This window comes from Ostrea edulis, chromosome 8 (genome assembly GCF_947568905.1).
Source record: "Ostrea edulis chromosome 8, xbOstEdul1.1, whole genome shotgun sequence".
NCBI classification, from domain to species: domain Eukaryota; kingdom Metazoa; phylum Mollusca; class Bivalvia; order Ostreida; family Ostreidae; genus Ostrea; species Ostrea edulis.
Window position 1 is genome coordinate 15,839,591 of NC_079171.1, and position 19,217 is coordinate 15,858,807.

General features: G+C 34.4%; 1 protein-coding gene across 1 annotated transcript; it reads left to right on the forward strand.

The window, feature by feature from the left end:
- The first annotated feature begins 1,904 nt into the window (after window positions 1-1,904).
- LOC130049616 (mucin-2-like) lies at window positions 1,905-8,735 on the forward strand. Its single transcript, XM_056147465.1, has one exon. It carries the CDS (start codon window positions 1,905-1,907, stop codon window positions 8,733-8,735), a length of 6,831 nt encoding a protein of 2,276 aa, XP_056003440.1.
- The last annotated feature ends 10,482 nt before the right edge of the window (window positions 8,736-19,217 follow it).

Sequence of the window (19,217 nt, forward strand, 5' to 3'; positions counted from 1 at the left end):
ACAACAGACTACCCGCAATGAAGTGGCGGCAAAAGTTACCCGCTATATTGTTTGTGCTGACCCTGCAAGTCTTTCTTGCTGGAAGCCAAGGTCAATTCAATTTACACATGTTGGTAAGTAACTTTTTATTTGATTTTTTTTTAATTTGCAATGTTTTCTAGTCTTGTCTATTACACACGTATTATATTGTTCTTGCATATTTTTTTAGTAGCCACATGTAATAGTTGAGATATTTTGAATTGTATATATAATCTAAAACTTTCCAAAGTGGTATTTTTCATTTGATTTATTTATATTTCATTATTTTGATTTACTTTATTTTGATTATTTACACATATTCTCTTTATGTCTTCACTTTATTCTTATTTGACACAGCAATACTTGTTGCAATTTGTGTCATAAATATATTTGTATGTATTTCTGCAACTAACAAAGCAATTGAGTATTGAATATTCGAGTGTTTCCTATAATATTCTTTTATTAATCGTGTTGTTTTAATTAAGAAAGATTCGTTGTCCCTCTGTACAATGTAAATTCTAAATATTTCCTAGTATGTAAGATGCATGCAGCATAGCTTGGTGTAGATGATTTGTATCAATACAATTGGCTAGAGATGACGAAACAAATGACTTAACCAATTCTTAAGACCAAATACTTCCGTTATTTCTCCTGCATGGTGCAACCTTGGTAACAACCTTATGCACGTATTATGCTCGGACCAGATATGTTCCTATTGGTTTCCTCATGACAGAATGTGTGATACAATTACATGTATGTCACGTGTGTTTAGTGATGTTACACCGTATGATTTATCATCACAGATTGCCATAGGCCAAGCATTAAATTCAAACTGTGGCATGTTCGAAGAAAAATCAGCAATTAGATATGCAATCCACCATCAGGAAATATTTAACGAATGTTGACAATACCACGGTGCTGCATTAATTTCACGAGTAGTACCTTTTTCGATACACTTGAAAACCAGAATCGAGTTTTCGAAACGGGCACCTTGCATGAAACAAAATTCTAAGGAAATTGAACCTTAAATTCTTCTTCTAATGAAGACAATACTAGAATTAAAATGATTTAATTGTTTAAATGACATCGTATAAAACACCGTATTATCAGGAGGTCCAATCTGTAATTTTAACCATGAAGAGAAAACGAGTGAATTGATTTATCGCTGTACATGAAATTGATCGAGAAATACATATATCAATCATGACAAATATCTCTAAAAGCGGATGTACATGTACTTATTGAATTAATGATTATCCATAGATGAGTCATGTTGATAAAACGATATATCAAAATCGCAACGTTTTACAAAATATTTGATTGATTATTCATTTAATCCAATTGTACCTGATGAATTAATTAGTTTGACAATTATTATTTCACCTCCCAGTTTGACTTCAACACAAATTCTGACAGATGACATTTTGGTCTCTTTTATGTGTTTATCAATTTAAATGAAGTTTGTGTTTTAGCGAAAAACTGGAAAATAATTAAGCAATCGTGATAATAGGGTTATCGAGGCACATAACGATTTCAACATATACCAAAGAACCATGAACTTGTAATTGTTAATTAGCATATATTCTCTAATTATATCTATCATTTCTACATGTTGTTCTTTGTTGTCATATGATATATATATATATATAAAACAATTTTTTTCATTCTTTCAGAGAAGGCATCTGAATGCCAGACGCCCATTTCCGCAACATGTCCCGAATAGCAGATTTCAAAATTTTAATCCACAACTCCTTGCTCGTGGAGGAGCCATTAACTCATCACCAAGATTCCCGGTACCAAACTTACTACCCCGGGGTACACCACAACTTCAACCAGGATCAGTGCAACCAACATTCCCAGGATCTAACGCTGCAGCACTCCCGCAGATGAACAGATCTTGGCAGCCCGCGCAACAACAAAATATTCAAAGTGCACCGATTCCACAGACCAACCAAAATCTACAAAACAGCCAGCCCAACCCTCATGCGAATAGCATATCCAATCCAAATCTTGTGCAGAAGCAGATTCACGAGTTCCAAAGATTGCAAATGATGTTGAGGCATATCAAACAACAAAAAGAAAGACAGCAACTGCAGCAGCAGCAACAACAGCAACGACGTCAACAACTGATACAACAAATACAAGCAATACGGAGAGCAAGGACACTACAAGGGGCTAATGCACGAGTGGCTGGCTCAGCGCATGTAGCGAAAATAAACCAAATGGAAAAGATGATAAGAGACATGATAAAATATAGAGACCAATTAAAAAGACAAGCAGCTTTTAGGCAAAAGACAAGGCAAGTCACTGTATCAAACAATTCCAACAGAGAGCAAATTTCTACTGCTGACGTTCAGTCAGGTCCCTCAATTCTAATAATGGACAAAAATACTGTGACCGAAATCCCAATATTAACAACGAAGAAACCGAATGCTAGCCTGGGTCAAAATATGATAGTATTCGCAAAAACAGCCAATATTCACTCTAACGTAGACTTACAACATAACAAAGGAGTTGAACTTAAAACGAATCAACAATCCAGGCAACAACAGCAGAATGAGGTAACCACTCCGCAGCCTGTGGCTTATCAAAACAACATCCAGCATACTGATAACCATTTCAAAGGACATCATCCCAGTAATTCACGTAGTGCGAGCTCTAGAATACAGCAACAACAACGACAACAAGAAGTATCTCAAAAAATTACATCTGATGTACTCGGAAATATATTTGAAAAGCATCCACAGGGAAACACACAACCTGCAAATTTGCATTCCCAACAAGAGCAGAGGCCCCATAGGCAAACGCAGCATGAACTGATGACTGAGAAACAGCATATTGCCAATCCTCAAAATAATCCTACGAATCCAAATGCAAGAAACACCATGCAGAATGCCAACATACCTAGTTCGCCACCTGAAAACTTCAACAGAATTAAAAGCACTATTAAAGGCAACCAACAACATCACAACAACCATCAAAATCTTAACCCAATGTGGGAACAGAATCACAATCCAAATGTCCACGTCTCTTCCAGTAGTAATCATCATAATAATGGACCAGCGACAGTGAATGGTCATCAAACACGAAAAACTAGCCATGGTAGTATAGAAACAAATACGCAACACTTAACGCAGACACAGCACATTCCACAACGTGCTACAAATGTACGGAGAAACAGTCCTACTCAGCTTGATCTACCTCCTCTAGGAATGATTCCAGATCAGTTAATCCAAAGCCAAAATAATATGCATCCTCCAACGACTTTACCGTCTACTGCAATGCTTTCGGTAGGTAGTCAACAACCGGAGATGCAATCCAGTTCTAATCACCACAGAAGTAGTCTACGTAGACAAAATATCGGCCATGAAAATCGAATATACACCCAAAGCCAGCAAAACACGAACCAAATAACAACTCCAATGAATCGTGGAATTAACCCAAATCCTTATAACCAACGCAGTAACATCCGATTTACAGTTACCACCGTAATACCACAAACTTGGGAACGAAAAGTCCAAGGAGGACAACAAAGCAAACATTTCCAATCCACAACGACTACAGCATCAAACCCACAAATCGCCAACGTAATGCACAGGAGTTCAAAAAACCACCCACAAAGAATAAATAGGCAACTGTTCAAACGACCACCAAGACCTTCTTCAACTCCACCAACAGCAACAGAAAATCGACATGGAAACTTTATCCACCATGGCCAACAAAGTAAATTTCACCCTCGAATTAAACAACAGATACTGCAAACTTCATCACCTGTTGTTGGCAATCCACCGCGGCAGTTTATTCCGACTACACTGCCATCCATCCCAACTACAACCCCTAGACCTTCCTTCAATGATTATTTCAATCAAATTCCTAGAAGTTCTCCAAGGAAGGTTAAAATCAACTTTAGAAAACCCGCTCGACAGCAGACCAACCTTAGCATTATGACACCACCCCCTATCATACCCACTCAACCAAATTATCCACCACCACCTACTCAAGTGCCAGCTCCAATGCGCTTACCAGAACTCTTGCCGACGCTACCTCCTCCACATCCAAATCTAGAACAAGTCCCGCTTTTTCAAATGAAACAAGCTAACCAACGGTCTCCTAGACAAAACATAACGCCACCTCCTGCTGTGCCTACCCAACCAAATTATCCACAGACCACAGAGGTTCCATCTCCACAGTACCCACAACACCTTCCAACGATACCACCTCCACCTCCATCCCCAGAAAGGAATTTTCAAACAAAACAAATTAATCAACAGTCAGTGAGACAACAGATGAATACCATTGTACCAAACATTCGCTATTTTACAACTACTGAAAGTCCAATGATATATCATCCACAAAGAAAAAGTCAAAGTGTAAATCATGGGAAAATACCTTTCTCTGGTGTATCAAATAACAAAAACATAAACCAGAATCAAATAGCAAATGCTAACAACAACCATCTACCTCAGACAATCCCAACAGAAGTCCAGCAGAGTGAAATTCAGAAATGGAAATCGGAAATGAGAATTAGCAATCCAAATTCGAATCACCAGTCTGGATCAAGTAACTTAAACTTTCATACAAGTTTGCCACCTACAACAACAGAAAAACCAAAGGTCATTACTCCAAGACAACGTAACGAAAATCCTTTGGCAAAACTTTTACGACTCCTTCAGCGGAAGGCTCCTTCCATTAAATTTGCATCTGAAAGGCATAATCAGCAACGTCCGCAACAGGTAAAGAAACCACATAGCAGACGTAACCAGCGTAGGCCCACCCGACCTTCAATGATACGACCAACTCAGATCCCTTTTACAGATTTACCATTTCACCCAAAGCCAAATAGCTTTCCTTTCAACAGGCATACTTCAGCACCATTACCACGACCAACAAATGTGCCACGAACGAACCGCTGGTCCAGCAGAACAATGCCACCAGTCGTTCCAACAACTTTGAAAAGCATGCCATTAAACACCAAACGCTTCGATATCTCTCCATTTTCTAGCTTTCCTGTTACTAGGCCAAATCGTCGTCCACAGCCAACAAGTCTTCCATTTGTTCAAACTTCCGCTCCAAAACCCACATCAATACCAGTGACAAGTAATGTACATTCTATCAAGCAGATGACATCCAGGAGTAGGAGTGTTCAACACAGGAAACAAAATATAAATCACACTGTGAATAATGTTAACCAAAAACGTAGAAAAAATACACGGAATAACGGTGTTAATCCAGCACAACTGTTAATTGCAGCTTTGATTCAAGCCCTCCAAAATGGGAATTTGCTGAAACAACTTCAACTTCGCCAACAAAATAATCAACACCCATCACATAGCAGTGAACCGCAAATACCTCAACAGCATTCAAATATCAAACAACATCACGAACAAGGGCCAAGAAACAATCAACAAACATCAATGAACATGTCTTATCAAAATACTGTAGACCAAAAGGTTCCTGCCACAGATCATCAAACACCCCAACAACTGGAAAGGCACCAACAGGTTCACGAAAATCATAATATAAATCACCCTCAAGTTATGCAATATAATCCTGATACACAGACAACCCCACCCAAAGATATGCCTGACTTAAGTATGCTACAGGGTCAAGAAATAGAGTTTACCGATGTAAATACAGGGTTCGGAGGAGATTCCCCACCACCGGTCATTATCCAAAGAATCCCAAAGAGGTCGAGATCCAGAAACAACAACAATTTCAATGGGAACTCAAACGGGGTACCGTATGAATTTCCAACAATGGCACTGCATGAAAACAGTGCTGTTGTAGTTGATACATCAATCCAAACACCTACAATTGATAATGACGATCTCTCTAATTCAACATCGGAAGGAAACGAGACGAATCAATCCATTGATCACAGTAGTCATAATGAATCGGTAACTAAAAATATATCAAGAATAATTGAGCAAGAACAACCTAAACAAGTTATTGAATCCAGTATGAAAAGTGAAACTACAACTCCACTTGCGGTCGTACGAAAAATAGAACTCCCAGATTCCGACAAAGAACCGACGGAGGAAAATCAGAACGTTAATGAACTTGACAAAGGTTTAAACACTATTTCTGATAGTAAACACGAGAACGATGATGACAAAAATATGTCACATTTAGAGCTACCAAGCATGTCACCAATGCTTCCAGAATATGACTTTCCTGATTTAGGCACACCTCCTCCATTGTTTATGACGAAGAAAGATCACACCACTACTGATCATAATCTCAAAGACAATGAGAACAACTTGGACATTGTCGCTCATGTGAATAGAGAGGTAATGCTGCCAGTATCGCATGATATCAAGGATGATACAACAACGGCAGCAACAACAACAACACGATCTCCTACAACAACAACAAATCCAACTACACCATTTACCTCCGATGTTCAAACAAAGGAACCATTTGTAAACAGCGTTACAACAACTGCCTCACCCAAAACGACTCTTCTGTCGACAACATCATTGATGACAGGGAAAACTGAAGGGGACATCGAATTCGAATCTTTGAGCACGAAATCGTCACTCACTACAAAAGAAACCACTCTTCCCCAAATCGAGGACGAGGACCACTTTACGACAACGACATCTACAACGTCTACATCATATACGTCAAAGGTTCCAGAACTAAAATCAACTACAATGTCACCAAAAACATCCTCAACAACTAACGCTCCAACAACATATACAACCACCACCACAACAGCAATGCCAACAGTAGCCATAACATTTCCTGCTGGTCAAAAATCAACAGCGCCACTGGTTATCACAACAGAGTCTTTGCCAACAACGAATTCAAGATCATCTACTAATTCACCAACAACATTAAGTATCAAGACTACAACAGAAACAATCACAGAAAAGCCTCTCGCACATTCCCGTATCAATGCCAATATGTTACCAGAGGTTTCGGATGATTTTATTTCGGATTCTGAGACGTTTACATATACTACACCATTTCCAATGCTTCACGAAAATATGGACTATAGAAACATATTTCCCGAAATGTTTGGCTTGAAACCCGTACACATGATACCAACGACAAGAAAACCCGATATGACAACTGGGTTCATACCATCAACTTCAACAAGTATTCCATCTTCAAGCATGACGTACCAAAAGGTACACCCGAATATATTTGGCCACACCATAATGCCAAAAATGCACAGCGAAAATGAGAGAACTACACTATCTCCTCTCCAAACAACAACATTACCACAAACAACAACGAAAACGTCAACAACAGAATCAAAGACAAGTGAACCAGCAATGACAACAGCTACAACTACCTTCATCACAACACCGTCTATATTTCTGACAAGTGTCGCATACCGTGATTTATTTCCAGAATTGTTCGGACGAAAACCTGATAGACAGGTAAATGCTGTTGAAGGATCTGCGAAGGATTCATTTACCACTCGACCTACAATAAAAATTACAACCACCACAACTGCCTTGCCAACGACAACACCAACAAAAACTACAACAACTTCCGCATCAACAACAACTTCCGCATCAACAACTTCAACTACAACTATAAAAACCACAACTAAACCATCTACAACAACACCAAAACCTGCAACTACTATACCATCAACAACAACAACAACAGCAGCAAAGCCATACATAGAAGAGAGACGACACACGATGCCTACTAAAGACTACTCGTTCACACTCCCGACAACCATTGATTATAGAGATTTATTTCCAGAAATGTTCGGAAGAAAACCATTGCCCCATATATATGACACAAAAGAGTCTGTCGTAAAGCAATTTAATACCCCCATGACAGCAAAACCTATCATTAAAACAACTTGGTCACCGCCAGTGCAGAAGACATATGTGGGGCAGTCTCTTGAGGACTCGAGGTTGCATAGGGAAGCAACTGCTCTATTACCCACCTCATCTTCATACAAAACAAACATCATTGATTCCGCACTAAAGGAACCAAGTAATGTAAAGGCTGTGAAGAAGTCTCCAGAGTTTTTCGTGTCCAACAATTTAAATGGCGGTAAGCTACGTCCACAGGAAGTTCGGTCTACTACACCTAGAACAGTAAGGGTTTTAGGCAGAGATATTGTTGTACGTACAACTGCACAGAGTCTGTCCGGGAACCACGCTTCTGGAAACGGACAGTTAAATGAGAATGCCGCAAATAAATTTACAGATATTGTCCAGGACAGCAAAGCAGGACAGTTGTCACAACTCAACGTTGTACAACCAACACCAGTGGTACAGCATACCTTTAACAATGCTATTTCACAAGAATCAAAACCTCGGGCCCATTTTGATGTTGTGGACATACCTTACGATCCCCATCTCGACCGAGCGGCTACTTTACTTTCGGGAAGTAAAATTCCAAACCAGTATCATGAAGCAGCAACTGAAGAAGCCGTTCAAATTCAAGAAACTGTCGAGAATACATTACCTAAAGAGTCTGAAAATTTTATTGATCTGAGTTCTTTTAGTACAAACTCATTGGCAGCAAATCCAGCTCTTCCACAAGAATCAAATTCAATGAATGATGTCGCAGACGTTTCTACACAATTAGACACCCTTCTTAGTGCTTTAGGAAGTGACATTATGATTCATGAGCAGAAGAGCAACGATGGTCATGTTCAATACAAAATTCAAGGAGGAAACAAAGACCTCCCTGTATTTGTTCTGAGGACCGGTTACAGATGGACAGAAACCATAGGATAAAGATACTTTTTATCAACTCCATCAGCGCATCACGTCTTCATTATTATTTATTACTTTCATTTTCACTCACTACTTTCGCTTCACTTCTCATGGATGCATGATCTGTTGAATGCATGTACATAAATATTACAAAATGAGTGCGATCATATTATCATCCACACTACCTTATCCCTAGAATTAGTCTGTGATATCAGATTTGTCATATTTCATTATTGTTTATCGTTATGAAATCCATTTGTTGTTATTTATTGATATAAAAGTCAGAAAACATTACACTCGACTTCTGTGTTCTACGTCAGCTTTATTCAATACATACTGGAGTATACGATATCAACATTCTCCAATAATACACACATCAAGTGTGACCAAACAATAATCGTGTATAGAATATTGATAACATAGAGGCAAACATATAATGAAATGTCTCTCACATGTTCATGTTACTAAAAACATGACCTTTGTTATTACTGATGAAAAGATGAAGATAACGAACATTTAATGAGTTTGATCAGCTTTCAAGTACACTCGGAGTTCTGTGGTTGTCATGGCTGCTCACCTAATATGTGATAATGCTACTCTTTCACCGGAACACCACGAAATGAGTGGATATCGAATTAATGGATACTTAATTAATATACGCATTCATATAAACCAGATCAAAACAAGAAATTGTTCGTTAGAACAGAATTTGAAAACAAATGACTTTCGATTTTAATTTTGGTGTCGTCCCTTCATCTGATACTATAAGATATCTGGATGAGCGCAGTAAATAGATCACGAGTGAATCCTTTGGTTTTGTTTATGATGCCTTATTTGTCCTGAGCTACACAATGTAGCATATTGTATATTGCAGTATATATCTCGTGACATATAGTCGGTACACGTAACAAATTTATTCAAATCCTCAGCTGCTCCGACGAAAACTAATTTATTGCAAGCAGAATCTGTTTTCAAGTAATAGTACTTGTGTTCCAGATAGTACTTGTGTTCCAGATAGTACTTGTGTTCCAGATAGTAATTTCGATCCACATTCTCTCTGTTATAGTTCGGTAGAGAACGGTAAAGAACAGACCCATTTTACCGCCATATCATAATTCTGTAGTAATATATAAGATTTTCTTTATCAAAATGGTGTAAATGTGCTATTTGAAGATTTACACTTGGGTGTTATTGTTGCTTAAATATGACCAGTGGTTGGGGCTCTCACTTCGCAACCGAGAGGCTCAATCCAGTCGACGCGTTAAACATGAGGCGCTTACTATGAGTAACGACTGTTCCTCCGCACAGTGCTCGGCATTAGAAGTGAAAGTCACAGGTCTTTCGGAAATGACATTATACAGGTGGAATCGTGTTAGGCGTTGGTACGATAAAGAACCATCACTGCTACGACCCTAAACGTTATACATAGGTCAATATTTGTGGTATTTCATCTCAAGCTTGTGACGTCTCTATATGAGTGGAAAATTATCGACTGAAATGCAAGAAACAAGCAAAAAAGAAAGGAATAACATCATCCATACAGCTTTTTAAGATTATCAGCAAACCATATATTTGAAAGTTCTGAAGAAAAAGAATTTCCAAAAAATATACGAGCAACAATACGAAACACCTAGAAATGATGTTTTGTTATTTAGAAATGATGTTTTGTTATTTAGAAATGATGTTTTGTTATTTAGAAATGATGTTTTGTTATTTAGAAATGATGTTTTGTTATTTAGAAATGATGTTTTGTTATTTAGAAATGATGTTTTGTTATTTAGAAATGATGTTTTGTTATTTAGAAATGGTGTTTTGTTATTTAGAAATGGTGTTTTGTTATTTAGAAATGATGTTTTGTTATTTAGAAATGATGTTTTGTTATTTAGAAATGATGTTTTGTTATTTAGAAATGATGTTTTGTTATTTAGAAATGATGTTTTGTTATTTAGAAATGATGTTTTGTTATTTAGAAATGATGTTTTGTTATTTAGAAATGATGTTTTGTTATTTAGAAATGATGTTTTGTTATTTAGAAATGGTGTTTTGTTATTTAGAAATGGTGTTTTGTTATTTAGAAATGATGTTTTGTTATTTAGAAATGATGTTTTGTTATTTAGAAATGATGTTTTGTTATTTAGAAATGATGTTTTGTTATTTAGAAATGATGTTTTGTTATTTAGAAATGATGTTTTGTTATTTAGAAATGATGTTTTGTTATTTAGAAATGATGTTTTGTTATTTAGAAATGATGTTTTGTTATTTAGAAATGATGTTTTGTTATTTAGAAATGATGTTTTGTTATTTAGAAATGATGTTTTGTTATTTAGAAATGATGTTTTGTTATTTAGAAATGGTGTTTTGTTATTTAGAAATGGTGTTTTGTTATTTAGAAATGGTGTTTTGTTATTTAGAAATGATGTTTTGTTATTTAGAAATGATGTTTTGTTATTTAGAAATGATGTTTTGTTATTTAGAAATGATGTTTTGTTATTTAGAAATGATGTTTTGTTATTTAGAAATGATGTTTTGTTATTTAGAAATGATGTTTTGTTATTTAGAAATGATGTTTTGTTATTTAGAAATGATGTTTTGTTATTTAGAAATGATGTTTTGTTATTTAGAAATGATGTTTTGTTATTTAGAAATGATGTTTTGTTATTTAGAAATGATGTTTTGTTATTTAGAAATGATGTTTTGTTATTTAGAAATGATGTTTTGTTATTTAGAAATGATGTTTTGTTATTTAGAAATGATGTTTTGTTATTTAGAAATGATGTTTTGTTATTTAGAAATGATGTTTTGTTATTTAGAAATGGTGTTTTGTTATTTAGAAATGGTGTTTTGTTATTTAGAAATGATGTTTTGTTATTTAGAAATGATGTTTTGTTATTTAGAAATGATGTTTTGTTATTTAGAAATGATGTTTTGTTATTTAGAAATGATGTTTTGTTATTTAGAAATGATGTTTTGTTATTTAGAAATGATGTTTTGTTATTTAGAAATGATGTTTTGTTATTTAGAAATGATGTTTTGTTATTTAGAAATGATGTTTTGTTATTTAGAAATGATGTTTTGTTATTTAGAAATGATGTTTTGTTATTTAGAAATGATGTTTTGTTATTTAGAAATGATGTTTTGTTATTTAGAAATGATGTTTTGTTATTTCCGGTGGATTGAATGTATTTTCATTATACATCATCTCATTGCATATAGATATACACTTCGAAGCATGATGCAACAATGGATGTAAATCGATGTATGATAATACGTTTCAGAATTGTACTGGAATCTGAACTTCAAAGGAGAACCGTGCATAAGTGCATATGTAATTACCCGTTACAGCACCAAAACTTCTACCGATCATATGAATGATTATAGTGAAGGGATGGGGGGAGGGGGGGGGGGGGGGGTTCCAGATATTGATCTTAATCTTGTATACGTTGTCTGTATCCATTATTTCATAATGTAATGTTTTGGATTCACTCTACGTCGGTAAATGACCCCTCGCGTTTCAACAGCATCTGAAATGTTCAGGTTAAGCAAGGAGGACTTTAACAGCTATAGATTCTGTTACGTGAGAATTAAACTTAATTTAACATTGAATGTCAAAGATGCATATCAATTTTCCTTGAACTGCTACCGTCCACACTATAAAGATGCTGAATAATTAAAGTCAAAGTCTCTTCACTACTTTTACTTTACGGACAAGTGACCTGTGGAGGTGACAAGAGAGTTTGACGATTTATCTGTAGACACAGAGTCGCCTAATCAAAAAATAATTGAATAATTAACAAGTGACTGACATTTCGAACACCTGGAATTCGTTACATCGGACATAATGTAATTCAACCAATAATTTTGAAACTCCCATGTAGTGATTTTTTTGTAATTCTGTTTCACTTCAGCCTGCTAAACAGAAATAAAATTCCTTTGTCCTAGATCACGTCCATTTGGGGTGTAATTATTATTAACACGGTGAATAATTGGTAATTATATAATGTAGATATTAAAAAGAAATAAATAATATCAATTAATATATACAATGATGATATTGGAAGTAATTAAAAAGACAAATGTGATCGTAATTGATTCCTGTGTAAACAAATTCATTAGTTATAACATTGATAGTTCAAAGCCGGTATTGTTTTTAAAAGCCGCAGGCTGGATCTTAGCCATCCATCTGCATATACCGGTACCTCATAGGTGTCGGAAGGTCATGTTATGCATGTACTTGTAATAAAAAAAAAAGTCCCAGTTTTTTACCAAATGCAATGTTTATCGATTGATCTGTAAATCATTCATTAACATTATGAATAAAGGCCTTATAACCACATTTCCACGTGTTTAAACACTTAACATTTACCATAATCTATCAAAGAGGTATTGTTCGTTTTACAAAACATAGACCACGTTACTTTATAATGCAAAACGAAAATAAGCCTTATATATGTTTCTCCTCTCTCTCTCTCTCTCTCTCTCTCTCTCTCTCTCTCTCTCTCTCTCTCTCTCTCTCTCTCTCTCTCCATTTTCTTTCTTATCTAAAGTTACCCTTGTTACACACCGTGTAACAACATAGGTAGTGAAACGCGAAACGCACATCCTTTGAAGTGAAAGTTCACGGGTCTTGTCATTTATCAATGAATATAGCAGCTAAATTGAACTGATGAACAAAGGTTCCAGTGGCGATTTTCATTTCTCTTGCTAGTGGACTGGCAAAGAAACAGTCATTACGTAAGTTAAACGTCTTGGTTTTGATGTAAGGCCGGGAACGAGAATGGAAATGAAACCTCCCGAGCGCTAAGTGAACGTCCTAAATGCTGAAAGACTGTTACCGGTATTTCTAAAACTAAACATTAATTACCTCATTGTAAGATTGCATGACTCAATAATGACGTCATTATTACATCATGAAACATGATGTAATGCTTTCATCGAGAATTGAAACATTAATTTTGGTGTGACAATACACAGAAGAAAAAGTATAAATAGGCAATGGTGAACACAAATAATCAATAGAGGAATGTGTATTAATAAGGATATGTTGATTTGAAATAGTTGTCAAAAGTTTGACGTACAGAATAAAACCTACAGACACACTTCATCGTCAAAGTATTTCTTGCAGTAATCTTTCCTTGAAGGGGTAGACAGTTCACATATTTGCCAATGGTTTGTAACAAGAACATACTGATTTAAACTTTCAATAGAACATCATAGCCTTATAAGGTTTTATTTTTCCTTTTACCACAATTGTCGTCAAGCTCTTCGCTTTAAGCAGTGCAGTCTTCCTGGTGTGTGGTTATGATTTATTTATTTGGTCACGGTTCATTGACGCTTTGAAGGCAAAGTTGTGATTGTTGGCAGAATTTGAATGTCTTACAAGTTCATATTTAAAATTCATTTGAACAACGATTTGTATTTGTTATTACATATTTCTGTGTTCCTTAGAAATTCAATTTAAGACAATGAATAAATACAATACTGGTGATTGTATACATTAAAATAAAAACAACCTGAAGTGTATTTCACGATATACTTTAGTAGAAAGGAACTAAATTTAGAGATTTCTGACTGTTTAGTACAAGTAGAGCAATAGTCATGGAAACTTGAAAATGCTCAATGTTTAATCATTCTCCTAAAAATTAGATTTAGAGCTATCTATTTCAAGAAGTTCAATATGTGGCGCTCCATTGCTAATCTTTTAATTTTAAATTTCCTGACATAATGGTGTACAGGATGTATATATATATATATATATATATATATATATATATATATATATATATATATATAATCCAAATAGAAAGAGTTGATATCACACAGTCAAAATAATTCAATAAAAAAAGCAGGAAAATCTACAGTTCCAAAATATATTTAAATCACTAGCGCTTTCTGGATTTAATTATTTAAAATTTGTATTCACCTGAGGATGGATGTTAAAATCCAGAAAGCGCTAGTGATTTAAATATATTTTGGAACTGTAGATTTTCCTGCTTTTTTTATTGAATTATATATATATATATATATATATATATATATATATATATATAACACGACTGAAGAAGACCGGTAACACAGTCGAAATATTTCTACAAAGTGTTGAGTTTATATATATATATATATATTACAACTTGCTTTAACGTAAATTAAATGGGATCATACAATATAGATACTGCATTTGGAAAATTTTGTATAAAGTCCTACCCGGGGTTGAACGCACGACTTAAGAGTGTGTAACTAGCGCGCTAGACCGCTTGATCACCTAGGCAAGTCTGAACATGCTTTTGATGACGACGGTTCAGCAGGTCGGGAGTTCTTCACCGTCTCATCACTTAGGACATTTATGTTTCTCTAAGAGTTCATTACAATTTCTGTGCGTTATATATCCTATTTTTGTTTGGAAAAAAATTATTTGCACGTAAAAAGCGGCAATATTTCAATGTTGCTGACATAAATAACACCGCAAATGGCAGAAAGTTAGGTCATTTTACCTTTTTCTTGGTCTATATTGCAGTTTACAGAAACTGACTAAAATTACATTATATACAAATTTCTGTCCCTTTGTCAAATGCATATTCAGCCAGTTTGACATTTTATATAATATTCGTATGTCATATCTCATATAATGGTGTATCTTATCAATATAATATTATATTCGTATGTCATATCTCATATAATGGTGTATCTTATCAATCCATTCTTTGCTATTGAATATGATAGATTTCAGTAATTTCTTCTTGAACAAAGTACACGTTTTACCATAATCAATGGAATTTCATATCAAGGCGAAAGCTGTAAAACTAGTGTTATCAATCATTGAACACGATGCCGCAGTGCAATTCGTTTTTTTTTGGTCTTCAGATTAACTTCTGTACATGTGTACTTTGGCTTGAGATCCGTGCGTTAAACACTACCAAGTGACCTATAGTCTTGTCATTTGTCTCCGAACATGTCAAAAGTTTCGGAAGTGAACAAATGTCAGTTCAATTCAAGTTAACATGATTATGACTACATATCACAGCGACATTTACACAGAAAAGTGTTAAAGAGTTGAAGTTCTGTTAGGGTTACATTAAAGCTATTTCAGATCTGTTTCTCAGTTGAAATGATCGCGAAAGTAGACGTAAATGCGATACATCAATATCTCACTACTAGTACTAGAACCACTACTAGTACGACTACTACTAGTACTAGAACCACTACTAGTACGACTACTACTAGTACTAGAACCACTACTAGTACGACTACTACTAGTACTAGAACCACTACTAGTACGACTACTACTAGTACTAGAACCACTACTAGTACGATTACTACTAGTACTAGAACCACTACTAGTACGATTACTACTAGTACTAGAACCACTACTAGTACGATTACTACTAGTACACTGTACGTAATATTTTAATGATAATATTGTTTCAACACAATAATGAAAATATAACCGTTACATTAGTGTACAGAACAGCGAGCACGTCGGACACAAATGCCATTTTAACCACACAACATGGTGCCGTTATTTGTTAGTGTAACGTAGATACAATACAATGTAGTTGAAACGTTGCTCTGGAATTTTAGTTTAATAAAGGTGAAAAATTCTAACACAATGGAATAAAATTTATATAGAATAAAATCATAATGATATAGACAATAATGATTCTTTTAAAGCAAGCAAGCATTATTTGAGACATTCCTTTATATGTTCTAGTTTCTGCCCTAAGTGGTAAAATAATACATCTGAATGTAAACGAAGTAATAGTTTCGGAAGCGAAATTACACAAATAGGCCAGTCATTTCTGAAAAGCAGAAATGAATCTATTTAGAAATTCACCGTGATAGACAAACAATTTATTGTCAAAATTAACAAAATTAAAAGTATTTTGATAATCAGGTATTCGTTTGTTTTAAATGTTTAACCCTGCAGAAAACAAACTTCGTAATTATATTTACAACCATAAAAATTACAGTATCACACCTAATATCCTGTACTACTTTTATTGGACACTGAGCATGCGTAGGAAAAATATAGAACATAAAAAATAACTAACTCAAGAGTAAGATTTTCAAGTTAAATATCTATTTTAAGTGTTTTTTAACCGAGCTGTATTTCACTACCACAATTAAATAATCTACTCAATATCTATAGCAATCTGTTGCATCTATATAAATCAAAAAGCCTGTTAAACTAATTAACTGACATACTAATTAATTACATTATATTTTCAAATCTTAACTCTAAGAAATTGGAAAATACTGAAAGTAGGTCAATTCTCACGAAAATTGAAATGGATTTGAAAATATGTTTTCTTTCAATTTTTTTTTTATTAGATACCTTTATCGTTCAAACTTTTTAATTAGATCCCAATGTTTATATAACACGACTATAATTTTATCTCTAAGAAAATAACAATTTACAGAAATAGGGGCTTGTATGATTTATAAAAAAAAATAATATGCGCCCAGAAGTTGCATTATTTTTGTAGCAATAAAATGCGTCAATACATCTTATTAAAGTTTAAAGAATATTGAACTTTTATTTTAGATATACACGGATCAAACTGATGTACGATATCCTATCTATAGTTGTATAAAAATTCAAATATTGATTGATGATTTCTATATAACTGATGGTTTCTGTATATCTTTTCATTATCTGCCTAAACTAGGCGTGTCGAATTTAATTACCAAGTTCGTAATTAAAAACTCCAGAATTATACTGCTCATTTTGGTCAATTGAACCCATGAAATGATTTTTGTAAAATGAAAATTAACATATAGAATAGAAACAGATCTTAATTGATAATGGCGAATCAGTATGATGACTTGTAATTCATATGTCTGAATGATAGTACAAAATTGAACAATGAAAAGTGTGATTAAACATTTTCTATCAAGACATCTTAATTATGCACTCTAGTTTTCCGCATGGCTTACAGAATCCTACGAGTCTTCGATAACACCTGATAACACACAACATAGAAAACAACACCCTGATTTCTATGCACAGTGTCATTGGTAGTGTATATAACTAAACTTATTTATATATAATTATTCTTTTTCTTTTTCTTTTAAGACGTTTGTTTGTTCATTTCTTATTATATACTTTATTTTTATATTGTTCATTTATATACATATATTATTTCTATTATCTATTTTTTTTTAAAAATTATTATTATTTGTGAATTATTCATTCTGAATGCACAGTTGATGTAGAATCTCTCTGGGTACGAGTTAAGTTTACTATTTATCAACGTAATATAGTTAACTCGTTCCGCCTGAAATTAATTATTTATTATTACACGTACTACTTCGTACATTGTGGATCAGCTCTTTGGACGAATGGAAACTGTTCCTAATTCGCTCCGTTCTTAACATTGATTGGCAAGCCTACAATCTAAAAGCATGTAGTCTGTGGTGTAAATACATTTGTAGATTTAGTGTAGTGGTAGTGAAAGGTGAAGATAACGAACAGTGATCAATCTCATAACGTCTATAAGCAATACAAAATAGATAGTTGGACAAACACAATTTTATGTAGTTTTGTTGTTATTCTCTGTTAACAATTGGCCAAATCATGTAATTCTTTTCGTTTGTCCTGAAGAAGGCACGGGTTGTCCCGAAAATTTGACAATCTGGTGACGTTGGTCATTTTAGTGTTTGGTATATCAAAATTATGTTTTTATATATTATAATAGAAATGGAATGTTTTGCTTTGTGAGTATAATTGTGTCTTTAAAAGGTGTATCGGACATCAACTTTATCTAAAAAAAAATCTCACAAAATTACCTGTAAAGGTTTACATGATAAACTATCAGGTAAAATATTACAAGTAATTTGGTGAGATTGGCTTTTCCCCAAAAAACACATGCCTTGATAATGAAACTTTGATTATATGTGCCATCAGTTAAACGTCATTGATTTACGTCATTTCATTCATAAAATTTGCGGAAGTAAGTGATGAACAGAGATATCTCGCGTATTATGAGAATTAAAACGATCAAAGTAAATTCCTATTATTATTGATTTTGCGTAAGTAACGACTTGTCAAACCCGTCAATGGGTTCAATCGCGTGGGTGGTGACGAATCACATGACAGACATAAAGAACAGCACGAGGTCACTGCGCTGACCCCGTACACGGTGCCTAGTCCGCCATCTGAGCAGGTACTGCATATTTACTAAACATGAACTAATTGTGTTTTTGTGACTTCCATATAATAGAATTTTAAATGAATTGAAAACAAATGATTGCCAATATTGACATGGTTCATATGTGTTTCTTTATATCATTTTGTTTTAACAGCAAATATACGTATCCTCAACTGCGTTATGATCACCAGGCAGAGTCGAGGTCATCATCCAAAACATTCTCAGGTGTCAGAAAGCAATAAGCGTTACCTAATAGACGCCCTTAAAATCATATTTTCTTAGAAGTTCATGGCTATGTCACTCTGATTCAAGTTTTCAGATGAAATCGGTTGTTTTTTTATTGCTTTTCTCAGAAAGG

Coding starts and splice junctions, on each gene's coding strand:
- LOC130049616 (XM_056147465.1), top strand. CDS start 1,905: ATGAACAGATCTTGGCAGCCCGCGCAACAACAAAATATTCAAAGTGCA.